Raw genomic sequence first — 12,995 nt, forward strand, 5'->3', positions numbered from 1 at the left:
TTGTTCAAAACTCATCGAAGAGCAAACAACAGAACGGATAATGTATTGTTGCAGTTCCTCACTGTGACCAGTAGATGGCAGTGTATACACGGCCTAAGGCTCAGCTATAACAGAGACGCTCACCGGTCCCGAAAGAAATAGTAATTTTAATATATTTTTAGAGAAATTCTGTTGTTCTGTTAAAAAGAGAATAATATGAATGTGTGGTAGTCTATGACAACAAGTTAGTGTAAGCACTAACCACTTGCTCGATAGGTGGCAGTCATTCGATTCAAAGATCGGTTAAAAGTAGAAGAAGAAAATAGCGGAAGAAGATGTCTAGTTTCGCTTCCGACTGACCTATTTAGCTTATCATACTAGCTGCAGTTTTGTGCCCAACAGTGAAATTGGAGTGGATGTGGAATTCGCGTTCTTGGTCACTAAGCGGTACAGAGCAAATGAGCATTAGTAGCTTAAAGCGTGACGGAGTAGACTAGCTGCTGTTAGCCTCGTTCCTTTAGCTGTGCGATTAAAATGAGGCGTCAGATGTTAGCTGCGCCGTAAATTCACCTGGCCTCTTTACAGAAGCTAGCTAGTTGATTAACGATTGCTGGCTAATTAAAGCTATATTTTTAGTTTTGTTAGCTTAGATAGGTTCACTCTCTTAACACCTTTGGATGTTCAGTGTGGTAAGTACAGTTTATTATGAGCTAGCTCAGTGTAATTTCAGTTTAATAGTCCGATATGTCAGCAGCTGTCATATTACAGTAGACGTCAGTCAGGGGTGTCATTTGAGGTGCCTCATGTGACTGAAAGTGTTTATGTTGTCTAATCAATGGCTGTCAGTAACGCCTCAGGGCTTTATGTAAAAAGGGCTAGTCTGAATCAGTTTGCTGTTTGGGAAAAAAATGGTCATTTGATCCTAATGTTTTGTCCTGATAGATGTTCAAAATCAATCATTACAATAAACAAAGTGGATGTGGCTGAGAAAATGATGTGATTTTAGTACAGGTTTAGAGGTTTGGTGACAGTTGTAATTTGGCCCCTTTTTTAAAAAAAAAAAAGAAAGAAATCTAAACACCCACACGGTGTATTAATGTCATAGTAACACAAAGATCAGCTGAAACTCTTTTTAAATTCCCCACCGTGATTAATGATTAAGGTTATTATAGTTCACTAAAACTAGATATGAGGAAAGGAATATTTTAGTTAAGTAGATTTAAAAAAAAACCAAAAACAAACAAACAAACAAACAAAAAACACTACTTTCACCCACACTGCTTTGAAAAAAACAATGTGTTTTTATTCTAATATTTTTATTTTCTTAAATGTTGCATCTGGCATTTACTCTAAATACAATATTACTTAAAAAGATGTCAAACAGAGACTAATACAATTTTTTCGAAGATTAAAACTAAATGAAAAGTAATTTGAAAATATAAAACTATAATAACCCTGTTAAGTTAATAGGTCTATCTATTTTACTTATGCTCACACCCTCATGAGCACTTACTCCATTTCCCAGTGCACTTTGTTCTGACTTGAATTTTTTTTTATATTCGTCATTATATGTGGCTTCTATAGACACAGATAATCATAACATCAGCTACAGAGCAGAAAGAAAGCAGAAAGTAGCTCAGATACAAAGCTATTCTCCTAAAGTCTAAGAGCTATTATGTTACTCTCAGTTAAGAAGCAGCTGAAATAGGATAATTATCAGCAGTGGCATAAATAATATAAGATTCTTGTGTATTTCAGTCAGAAAGTGACTCTTCAACCCCATGTCTGCTGAGGCTTCAGTCGGCAGTCATGCTGCCGACTCTGCCCAGTCCGCTGTTTCCCAGCCTGCCTGCCTTCACACAGATGAGCACAGGAACCAGGGTCTGCTGGGGAGCAAGTACATCAAGTTAAATGTTGGTGGCTCATTGCATTATACAACCATCCAGACATTAAGCAAGGAAGACAGCCTGCTGCGGAGCATGTGCAATGGAGAAACTGATGTTACCATAGACTCAGAAGGTGGGTGGATGTATCTCTTTGGTGAGCACTAAGATTTTGAAGACTGTGTTGTTGATATCAGGAGTTTTAACATGATGTTGAGAGTTTGAGGCAGGGTTTTATGCAGTTATACTTAGGGATGCGAATAGATAAGATTTTCACGATTACGATTCAGTTTTCGATTCTGTTTAACAGTTTGATTCTTTATCGATTCTCTTATTGATTCTTATTTTTTAAAAAAAGGAGAACACTAAGGTCGGTTAGCTTAGAACTTTGTTTCATAACTTCTTTTTGAAGAAGATAGAAATTTAGGAGTAACATGGCCTTACAAACCCAACAGTGAGATCTTAAGAGATCCACAGCCTACAGCTCTTCAATGGGGTGTCACAGGGTCCCCAGAGAAAAAAAATGTAAATGTAAAATAATAAAATAAATATTCTTCTGTAGCAGTAACAAAGTATACCATAAATTATTCTGTAGCAATTACACAAGAATACCCAGTAATGTCCAGATTGCGCTAACATAATATGCACTGTTAGTTGATCATTTACCTGCTGCATTAACGGGAGAGGACGTGCAAACGTTACCGCTGCTGCTGGGTTGAGATTCACGAGTCCGGAGCGGAATTAAAAACACGACATTCATTTAAGGTTATCGTGTGTTTTGTGAGAAAATTCTTTTGCATATTCGTAGTGTTTCCTCCCTTAAATGAAATATCTACTTTGCAAGTATTGCAAGTTGCCCTGTTGTCATCCGTTCTCGTAAAGTATAACCAAACTTTTGGGCCACTTAGGCGCCACGTTTCCTGCCAGGTAAATGAAGCTCCGCAACGTGGTGACGTCATTCGGGGCGACTGGAATCGATAAGGGAATCGTTTGCAAAAATGCCAACAAGAACTGGGTTTCGATACCCATCCCTAGTTATACTTATTTCCAGAATTTAATGATAACTCTCAGTTACTGTGTATTCTCTAAGCAGAATCTAAAACGGAAGTTGTGTCAAACGGCTGTTGCAGTATCCTGTCACCAAGACTTGCACTGTATAGAAGGTGTAGGGTTTATTTTACGTGAGGAGACCTAAAAAAAAATGGGCTTGACTTGAACAGAAAGTCTTACACTTTGGAAGTCATTCAGTTTTGCACCAATTCAGCCAAAATCCTTACAATACTGATGTGTTAACCTCATATCCATCACTTATTGGTAAATACAGCTGTCAGGTTTCATTTTCTTTAAGTTGTTTACACTTCTGCAGCGTTCACATGTTGTCGTTCTTTTCATCTTGTAAGCATTTATAACAACCAAAACAAAATAATTAATAAATGAACGATCACTCACATCATGTGCAAATTTGCAAAATTCCAAAAAAGGCCATTTATTACTGAGATAGTCCTTTTTTGTATATGTCTATACTCTCTTTCTATATCTATCCATTAAGGGTGCAACGATATTCGTATCGATATTGAACCGTTCGATACAGTGCTTTCGGTTCGGTACGCATATGTATCGAACAATACAACATTTGTAATTTATTTTATCAACTTTCCTTCTGACGATGCTGTCTGTGTTGAGCGCTCAGTGAATCTGTGTTCGACTACTCCGCCTAGGCTGCACTGTCGAGCGCAGATCCACTGAGCGCTCCACACAGACAGCATAGTCAGAAGGAAGAGCGCAGGGCAAGCTAGCGAAGACAGAAGTTAAGCTCTCCTTGCAACATGCAAATTGAACCTCCCCCACCCTCATTCAGATCTGGCGTTTGGAATTATTTTGGTTTTCATGTGACATATGACCCTGAAGGTAAGCGCGTCATGGACTAAAGTAAAACAGTATGTTGGATGTGCCATGCAATGCTTAACGAGGTTAACCTGAAAGCACTAGTGGGAACACAACGAATATGACTGCACATTTACGCCGACATCATCCTAGTGCAAAGACAAAAACAACAAGCATGCATGCTACAAACTTTACCCGAGTCATTTAGACAGCCGCTGTAGCACATGATTCTCCTTATGGCTGTATATACTGTAGAATATAGCCCAGAAGAAGCGATAGTATAGCTTTTATTTTGGAAAGAGCATTTCTCTGTAATAAACTCTCTTTTCCAAAGATGAGTGATTCCTCAATCAGATACAGGGCTCGCAATAATCGCTAGCCCGACGTCCTGGGGCTAGCGATTTTTTCAGTCGGGCTACCAAAATCTATCTCTGCCCTGCCCGTCGGGCTATTGTAGGAAGGAAAAATATATGTCAATGCTTTTGCATTCTTTCGGAAATGTAGCTGGGTAATTATGTCATTGGCATCGGTGAGCCACTGTCAATATGTGACATATTGAAATCGCGTTTGAATTTGCGCTTGTTTTTTTGCTTTCACTTTGCAATCGCGTAACTGTGTATAGAGAGCGACAGCACTGATTGTGAGTGATGATAATTTGTGCACCAATTCCTCTGACATCGTCTTATCAATCGTTAGCTTACTATGCAAACATGACAAGTGAAATCTCCCGCAGCTTAAACATGTGAGAGGTTGATCGCGCAGAGAATCGCTGAGCTTATGTGAGTGCGTGTGTAAAAGCAGCAGGATATATATTTCAGTTCTGCTGAGCCAAATAAGACAGGTCAGGGTGAAGAAGTGACAGCCAAAGAAAAGCTTACCACAAAACGGAAAAGTTATGACAAATCAGACTATAAGGCAAAAAGAAAGTGCAGCTTTATGGTTTCATGGACAAAAAATTTCTGTGGCTGCAATATGACGAGCTAAATAACCAGGGCTGCACATAAGTGGTCCGCAGGTGCGCATTCGCTGTCAAAATAAAAAACACGCACAAGGGTTAGGGTTAAATTTAAAAACTGTACTTTTGAGTTAAAATATATATTTATAATTTTAATAAATGACAAATTAAAAAGGCATGAACATTTTTTTTGTATCGAAAAAATATGCACAGTATCAACGGAACCGTGAATTTTGTGTATCGTTGCACCCCTACTATCCATCTATCTTTCCATCTACGAGGTTGTCCACAATTCACAAGAATGGCTGCTTCTACAGTTTTGATCACCTAGTGCAGAGGTTGGCAACTTTCAACATCAGAACAGGAATTTTTGCCCCTCCCACAGAATACTGGGAGAAAAAGCGCGCGCATGAGTGAAACAAATATGTACAAATCATTGCTTGTACATCATATTGTACGCATTTGCAACGCATTTGTCTTAATTAACTCCAGTAGTCATTTAATATAAACCCAACACTGAATTCTGAATATTTCTTTTGTTTTGTTTTGTTATGTTTTGAAAACATTTTTGTATGTGTCAGAGTCCCAAGAGTATGCCTTATTAACCATACTACTGTTTTAAAAGTCCCACCAAAATAATGTTGACTCTGAAAGCAAAGCTGGTAAATATTGAATTATGTTGTATCCTCTTTGTTAGCTGTTATGCTAACACATTAAAAGGACCTCTTGACTACCTCAGTAAATATAATATAAGCATAATAACCTGAATTAAAATTCCTGAAATTACTCTCCCTTTTGCTCTAGGGTGGGTAGTTTTGGATAGATCTGGTCGGCATTTTGAGCTGGTTCTGAACTTCCTTCGAGATGGCTCAGTACCACTTCCGGAGGACCACAGAGAACTAGATGAAGTTCTAAAAGAGGCCCAGTACTACCGGGTCCAGGGACTCGTCCAACACTGCCTCAGTGTCATGCAGGTAAACACGTGGATATCTTTTTTGCGGACTTTAATAAAATGAAACATGTACAAATTTTGACATGTTTTCTTTACTTCCAGAAACAAAAGGATGTCTTTGAAAGTGTATGCCGCATACCCATGATCACCTCAGCCAAAGAAGAACAGAGGATGATTGCTACATGTAGAAAGGTAAATTTAATTCAAGCTTCATCAATTGGCCCCTAAGCTGGATGCTGTTTGTGAATGCAATTTGGAGATGCTGAGTGCTGGCAGATAGTTATGTAGTATTTAATGTTTTGGAATCAGTCATTTTCTTAAACATTTCTTAAATGCCTAATATTAGTGACTGATGCTGTTACTGTTACCCAGGACAGGGCTCTAGGCTAACTGTTTGCCATGGGCGCACGGTTAGTTTAGGCGCACTCAAATTTTTCAACCGCATCACTTAACACCGCAGTTTTACATGTGCACTTTTTTTTGGGGGGGGAGAATTGCAGTCCATACAGACAATATTCATTTTAAATGTATTAACTCAACAATCTTGTGCTTAAAGTGCTTTTGTCAATATTGTAGAAAATGTTAAACTTAATCATCATCTCGGCCTCCTCTGACGACCTGTTTGCTGTTGCTGCTGCTGAAAGGCAGTGGGGAGAGGGAGACACTTGGGCAGTGCATTTATTGCAGCATATAATGTGTTTTCTGGATACACTGTGCTTTTTCAGCATTCAAAGATTGATGGCACCGTGTCAGAGCACTGGCTATGAATTTCAGACGGATCAGGCCTTAACTTAACAAAAAAGTTATCAATAGTTATTTTCATCTTTTCTTATTACCCACAGCTACATCCACTTCTGTCGGGCCTAGGCTGCTCACTAGGGCTGGGTATCATCACTGATTTCTATAATCCATTCGATTCCAGGTTCTCAAAGTCCTGATTCGATTCAATTTAGCCTCAGACAGTCAGAAATATTATAATTCTGATCATTTATCAGTACTGATACATGTGAGACTTCATCAGAATTGTGAACATCACAGCAGATGCCTTTGTGTGAAAGTAACTGAGAATAAAACACAGAAAAACATGAAGGAGATTTTTCCTGGCCTGGCTTTTTATAGCAGATAACCTTAAAAATATTCTGCAATTTTGCATAATTTAAAAAGTTTAAATTTCTTCAGTATTGAACAACAGTAGGCTTTCTTGTCCGAGGTCATTTAAGTAAAAAAAAAAAAGAAAAGAGACAGGGCCGCTGGTGTAAACACGGTAGACTGGTGGGTAATAAGCAATGAATAATACAGAAAACAGAGATTTGAGATGGGAAACTGTTCTTGAATACAGAGAGAGAGAGCTGTGCATGAAGTGTGATTTTTATCGTGTGGAAGCAAAACAGCAAAAGTAAGAGTGAATTCATGACGACATTATCAAATGTGAAGCGCAGTTTGCTGCTTCTTTTGCTGCTGGCTCGGTGAATTTTGGTTGGAGAGACAAAACCTGCAGCTCAGAATCAGCGCAAAAAGACGTACACAGCGCGGACCGGACGCATCAGAATCGCTAAGCTCCGACAGCGTGTCCGTCTACGGGCCGTCGGGTGAGAAAGCCGAGAAAGCTGATTCTGATGCGTCGGTCCGCTCTGTGTTTACGTCTTTGTGTGGAATCCGTGTACCTGCTCTCATTTGCTGTTTGGTTGTTGTTGAAATGGTTTTGTGAGCTTTAATCTGAGAATCTGGCGTTTCTGGCAAAACACAGTTATATTTAAAAGTCGATTCAGGATTTAATGAATTGATATCGCTTTATTCAAGCTACTCACCTCCCACTTCCACCTGCACTTTCAACTGGACCACGGCCAATCAGAGAGGTCCCGCCCCTTACTATCTCTGATTGGTTTAGTCCACGATAGGGGCATAATGTGTGTCTGTTGTTGACCACAGGGAAGGTTGCAGATTTTTTTTTTTTTTTTTTTTTTTTTTTTTTTGTTACCCGAACAGTTGGTCGTACAGGTGCGACCAAAGATTTTTTTTTTTTAGGTGCACCATTGAAAAATGTGGGTGCATTTGTGACCAAATTAGTCGCACTCTAGAGCCCTGCGAGGAGATGGAAAAAGATGCACAAGAGAAAAATATTGAACAAAAAAACAAAACACAACAGTAATTATATTCAAGCTTAAAATGCTTGTAAGTATAAGTTGTAAGCACTGTGCTACATTAAACCTACAGGAGCTGCACGCCCCTGGAAACCCATGCTATGAAGCTCCAGACACCGGTTGGCACAGTTTTTGTGCTGATGTTAATCCCAGAGGAGGTTTTGAGCTCTCCAGTTTTTACTCACTATACACCTTAGCATTCGGCAACCTCCGCTCTGAAACTTTACGTGGTCTAACACTTCATGGCTGAGCTGCTGTGGTTTCTAAATGCTTCCACTTTTCAACAATACAACAGACTGTTGATTGTGGATTATCTAGGAGGGAAAATATTTCAGAAGAAAATCAAGAGGTGGGGCCCAGTATAGTATTGTATTACTTTGGTGAATAAGAAAAAAAGCTGAGATTGTTACAGGCTCCAGCAGACACTGCTGGTACTTGAAAAAAAGAGCTTTTATTTTTCTCAACTAAAGAAGGTAGCGGGGCTTTATCTGAAGCACTCTTATATTACAGACGGACCTGTTTTTCTTAAAACATCTGTGTAAAGAGTGTGGTTCCCATTTCACAAATTACAGCATTACCTTGTCAATAGAAACTCAGCATTTCCTTTGTGAGTTTCAAAATAAAAGCCCTTAAGCTTTTCTGTGTCCAGAAACTTTCACAATACGTTTGTAGGAAATTAATCGTGTAGCACTAGATTAGGGGTCGGCAACCTGCGGCTCTTTAGTCCTTATAGTGCGGCTCCGGGTGGTTTGGGGAAATAAATTTGAAGTGTATTTTATTTATGTTAGTTGTTTTTTTTTAACTTGTAGTTCTAAATTGGAAGATTATTGTGACATTGAAATATAAAAATAAAATTTTATTATTTTTTTCATTGCTCAAAATAAGCGTCACACTCGCGGAAGCCGGTATACCCACAGAAACGCCGTGCATTTATCGAGACTTTCAACCCCAGGTAGGCCAGTTATGAATCTTCAGATCCATATTGTCAGCAGCTGTTCTCCACCGTGAACTATGTTAAAAACAAACACCGCTCACGCCTCACAGATGGCAGCTTACAGTCCTGCGTAAAGCTGAAAGTACAGCCCCGATTTGCATACGCTGTGTGCAGAGGTTCAGGAGCAGAAGTCCCATTGTAAACATATCACGGCAGACCCGACGATGTTTGCATGAACACGCTTTTCAGCATCTCTTTATTGACCACTTTTTGCAAAACGGTCGCTGTACGCACACAGCCGGCTGTAGCTTTTCAGCTCACAGCCCGACACATACCAACAACAGCATAGATAACACAGACGTTATGGCGGCGAGGCGTGATTGCGGGTGCCACTCAGGTGCATCCGCCTCCCCTGCAGCAGTGCTGCAGACCGCACCCGGCCACACACATTAACCTGGTAAAATACATATTTAGGCAGTATTTTTCATTTTTCAGCAGCATAGTGCTTTTTTTCCAATTATTTTTTTTTAAAAGTCAGGTCAAGGCTCCAAAAGCCCAAAGGTGATATAAGGGGGGCGGCTCACAACAGTTTTTGTTTGCTACATGGATCATTTTAGTTCAGCTGGGTGTCTTTCCTTTTGTTATATTTCTTTAAGAGTTCAAAATGTGTTAATTACATAAATAAAATGTAATTTTCTCTGTAGCACTTCATGGATTTCATAAGCAACACACCTTAGTTGTTCACACAAAGCATAAAGGTAAAAACAATATATACAGTGTTATCTTCATTTTAGATGTTGCTGACCCCTGCACTAGATGCTTGCACTTATATTTTTGTTGTTATTGTGTTGTTCACCAGCAGTGTGTTTTCTACTGAAATGACCCCTTTGGTTTAAGGCTCCTCACTTACTGTTAACTAGAAAGAGACAGTTTAAGTGTTTGTCTCGTTTTAGGTTGTATTAAACGTACCCTCTTATTAATATAATATTGCTCTTTCTTGCTCTTTTAGCCAGTAGTAAAGTTGCAGAACAACAGAGGAAACAACAAATACTCATACACCAGGTAAGATCTTTGGATTTTTAAAATGATAATGAATCCACAAAGTTCATAGATGCTTACTTTTTCTTGCTCTGCTGTGTCCAGCAACTCTGACGATAACCTGCTGAAGAACATTGAACTGTTCGACAAACTCGTGCTGCGATTTAATGGCCGCGTCCTGTTTGTCAAAGACGTGCTGGGGGATGAGATCTGCTGCTGGTCTTTTTATGGCGAAGGCCGCAAGATTGCTGAAGTGTGCTGCACTTCCATTGTCTATGCTACAGAGAAGAAGCAGACCAAAGTAAGCATTGTTTAATAAATATTAAAGCATTTGATCAACATTTTTGAGAAATACACTTACTTGCTGTCTGGTAATGATGGCAGCCTTTTAATTAACCTACAGTAAATCCAAAGAAGAGAAAACCCTCCCACTGGAGTCAGTTATTGAGCTTTCTACGTTAAGAGGCAGGAAGCATGTGGTTGGATGACAGTGATATGCAATTATGTTTTTTAAACTTATTCCTGTACCAACACCTTATATTGGGCTTATGCCCTGAACATATGCTTATTACAAATAAGCACATTTTCAGGTTGCTGTACAGAGCAAATAAATATTCAGTGACCTTTCCCAAACACCTGTGCTTCTAGGTTGAGTTTCCCGAAGCCCGAATATTTGAAGAAACCCTCAATATCCTCATATATGAGAACAACAGAGGATCTGGACCAGGAGGCTTGCACCTTTTAGATTCAAGAGGCTCCGGTTCATCGCTGGGAGCTGGTCAGTCAGAGGAAGAGGGTGCCGTGGGAGGGGATAGACGAGTACGACGGATCCACGTACGGAGACACATAATGCATGATGAAAGAGGCCACGGTCAGCAAACTGTGTATAAGGACTAAAAATGTCAAAACAAAGCAGGGGAAAGGGACTTAAACTTTGTTGGGATTTTTTTGTTTGTTTGTTTTTTGAATGTTAAGGGAATGAAAAACACGTCTTCGATGACAGCAATAGTTTGGTACGTAATTTCATTAAATGTCCTCAGACTTTTCAGAAATGTTGGCTGATGACTGATTTGTAAATTTAGGTCTGAGTGTGCGTGGAAAGGAAAATGCATTTGTTTACATGAAAACAACGTGTGTACAGTCTTTCGATGGGAAATACTGGTACTGATACTGGCGTAGACATTACTTTTCAGAGGTTAATGAACCTCCTGCAAGCTACTGAATAGTCCTCAAAACCCAATGTCCTCCCATCTTTATCTTAGAGCAGACAACCTAATGTCCATGTGGGTTTTAATGACATGCACAGGCAGCCTTTTCTGTGTGTGACTTGTAGGAAACACTGTGTCAGTTTATGCAGGCTGTGAAACTTTATTCCCCTTTCTCCTCTGGAGTGAGATGCTGCCGAACATTGATGGACAGAGGACGGTGAAGTTGAGCCTAGATATTGCAACACTGGAATAAGACACAGTAGCCATTTTTTTTTTTTTTTTTTTTTTTGTGGGGGGGGAGGCTTGTAGATGATGAGAAGCTCAGTTTTCTTTATTTATGTTATTACAGCTGTTGCTTCAAGATGTTTTTTTATTAATTTATGAACCTAATTTATTATTTGGTATTTAACTTTTGTATTGAGTCTTTGTGTTCACTTGTGCTCAAACGAGTTTTAATTTCAGAAAAGGTACGTTGCACTCTCTCTGCACTCAAAATTTGAATTTACTCCTGTAAATGAATAAATTGTAAGCTTACATTTCAGTTTAAGTTTTCAAGAGGAACCGAAACCATTTCTTGGATTTTGCATTTTGTTCTGAGCCATAGACTTTCACTTCTTCTGTCTTAAACTAAACTACAGAATTTTGGGGGGTTTTTGTTTCTTTTATGTTGTTTTTCTTTGGCCATATAGTGATGACAAAAGTGGTGTGTGTACTGGGTTGTATTTTTTGTTCTCTCAGGGAGAGGATTGTCTTTCTAATCTTCACTAGTGTGTAACCCTAATCACTCTGAATACTGGAAAATCTGAATGAGAGCAATATGTAACTCAGATCTTTTATAAAATAATCTTGAAATATGCACTAATGTAATTTCCGTCCAATAGTTGTCATGGAAATATTTCAATAAATGACTGAAATCTAGTTTGGACTGTTTTTTGGGGTTTTTGCCCCTTTTATTTCTAAGATACTTTACAAAACAGACTTTCTTATAACATGTTCTTTCTGTAATATTACATAAAAACTACCATGCTGACTTTAATTAAACATATGTGCAAAAGCCAAACATATTCGTTTCAGAGTGAATCTCTTTCTCTCACTTGGGCAATGGCCTCATTGGGTGGGTGATCATCATCTTCTTTGGGCTGCTCACTTCCAGTGTTATAATGTCCCCTCTTTAGGTCCTCCTTTACTACATCTGTGGAACATCTCTAAGGTTTTCTATTTCTAGTTTTAAAAACACCAGTACAGTCTGACTGGTCATTACTGTATTGAAAACAATGCAGAAACAGCTCCAGTTAACTCTCATATAAAGAGAAAAAAATGGAAAAAGGGGGGGGAAATCTTTTAGATAATTTTAATTTATAAAAGCAAATAATAATGAATTATCTTATTATCTAGTGCCTTCTATTGCTAAGTATTTGGGATATATTTGGTATTAGAATAAAGTGAAATTATAATGGAAAGTACAAATTTTATTAGCTATTAGCTGCCCCCAGTATTTAGTATTGTCCTTCCCAACAATATGCAAACAGCTCCACACATAGACAAGAAAAGAGAGACGATAATTAACAAAAAGAAAAACCTGAAAACTAACTGAATAAAAACTGAAAGACATGATTCAACAAAATTGGTTACATATACATTTCATATTACCATGGTCAACAAACTAAGGATTGTATGCCTTATTACAGCTGTTTTGTTTTTTATCTTACATTAAGATAGAACTACAGCACATTCATCACATATAGGAAACAAGGATAAATGTTTTTTTAAAAACTAACAAACTGTTTTATGATCCTGGAAAATTAAATAGAATAAAATTAATTTAAAAATGGAGTTAATTAGTTGTAGTATTTGTTAATCTGGTAAAATCTGAGGATTTGATGAACATGCTGAGACTCTAGATAGCTGCAAGACTGGGGGTCAGCTGATTTAAGAAATTTCTGTTTCTGTGGTAATATCTGTAGTGATTTTACTAAAACTTTGCTCTAGCCTATGCCCTAAAACAGCTAATACTAGAGACA

The 12,995-nt window shown here is 38.5% G+C and overlaps 1 protein-coding gene across 1 annotated transcript; it reads left to right on the top strand.

Annotated features, from left to right (window-relative positions):
• Window positions 1-143: 143 nt before the first annotated feature.
• Window positions 144-11,892, top strand: kctd13 (potassium channel tetramerization domain containing 13). The gene is made up of 7 exons (XM_005945223.2): window positions 144-668; window positions 1,738-1,998; window positions 5,506-5,675; window positions 5,756-5,845; window positions 9,738-9,790; window positions 9,872-10,067; window positions 10,415-11,892. The coding sequence occupies exons 2-7, from the start codon at window positions 1,761-1,763 to the stop codon at window positions 10,661-10,663; spliced, it is 996 nt and encodes a 331-aa protein (XP_005945285.1). The 5' UTR covers window positions 144-668; window positions 1,738-1,760; the 3' UTR covers window positions 10,664-11,892.
• The last annotated feature ends 1,103 nt before the right edge of the window (window positions 11,893-12,995 follow it).

This window comes from Haplochromis burtoni, unplaced genomic scaffold (genome assembly GCF_018398535.1).
Source record: "Haplochromis burtoni strain Fernald_Lab_line unplaced genomic scaffold, NCSU_Asbu1 Contig_424, whole genome shotgun sequence".
Taxonomy (NCBI): Eukaryota; Metazoa; Chordata; class Actinopteri; order Cichliformes; family Cichlidae; genus Haplochromis; species Haplochromis burtoni.

Bases quoted from the DNA above. Each gene is read 5' to 3' on its own strand.
- kctd13 (XM_005945223.2), top strand. From the start codon at position 1,761: ATGTCTGCTGAGGCTTCAGTCGGCAGTCATGCTGCCGACTCTGCCCAG. The intron at 1,999-5,505 runs GTGGGTGGATGT...CTTTTGCTCTAG, and splicing joins TGTTACCATAGACTCAGAAG to GGTGGGTAGTTTTGGATAGA. The intron at 5,846-9,737 runs GTAAATTTAATT...TTGCTCTTTTAG, and splicing joins TGATTGCTACATGTAGAAAG to CCAGTAGTAAAGTTGCAGAA.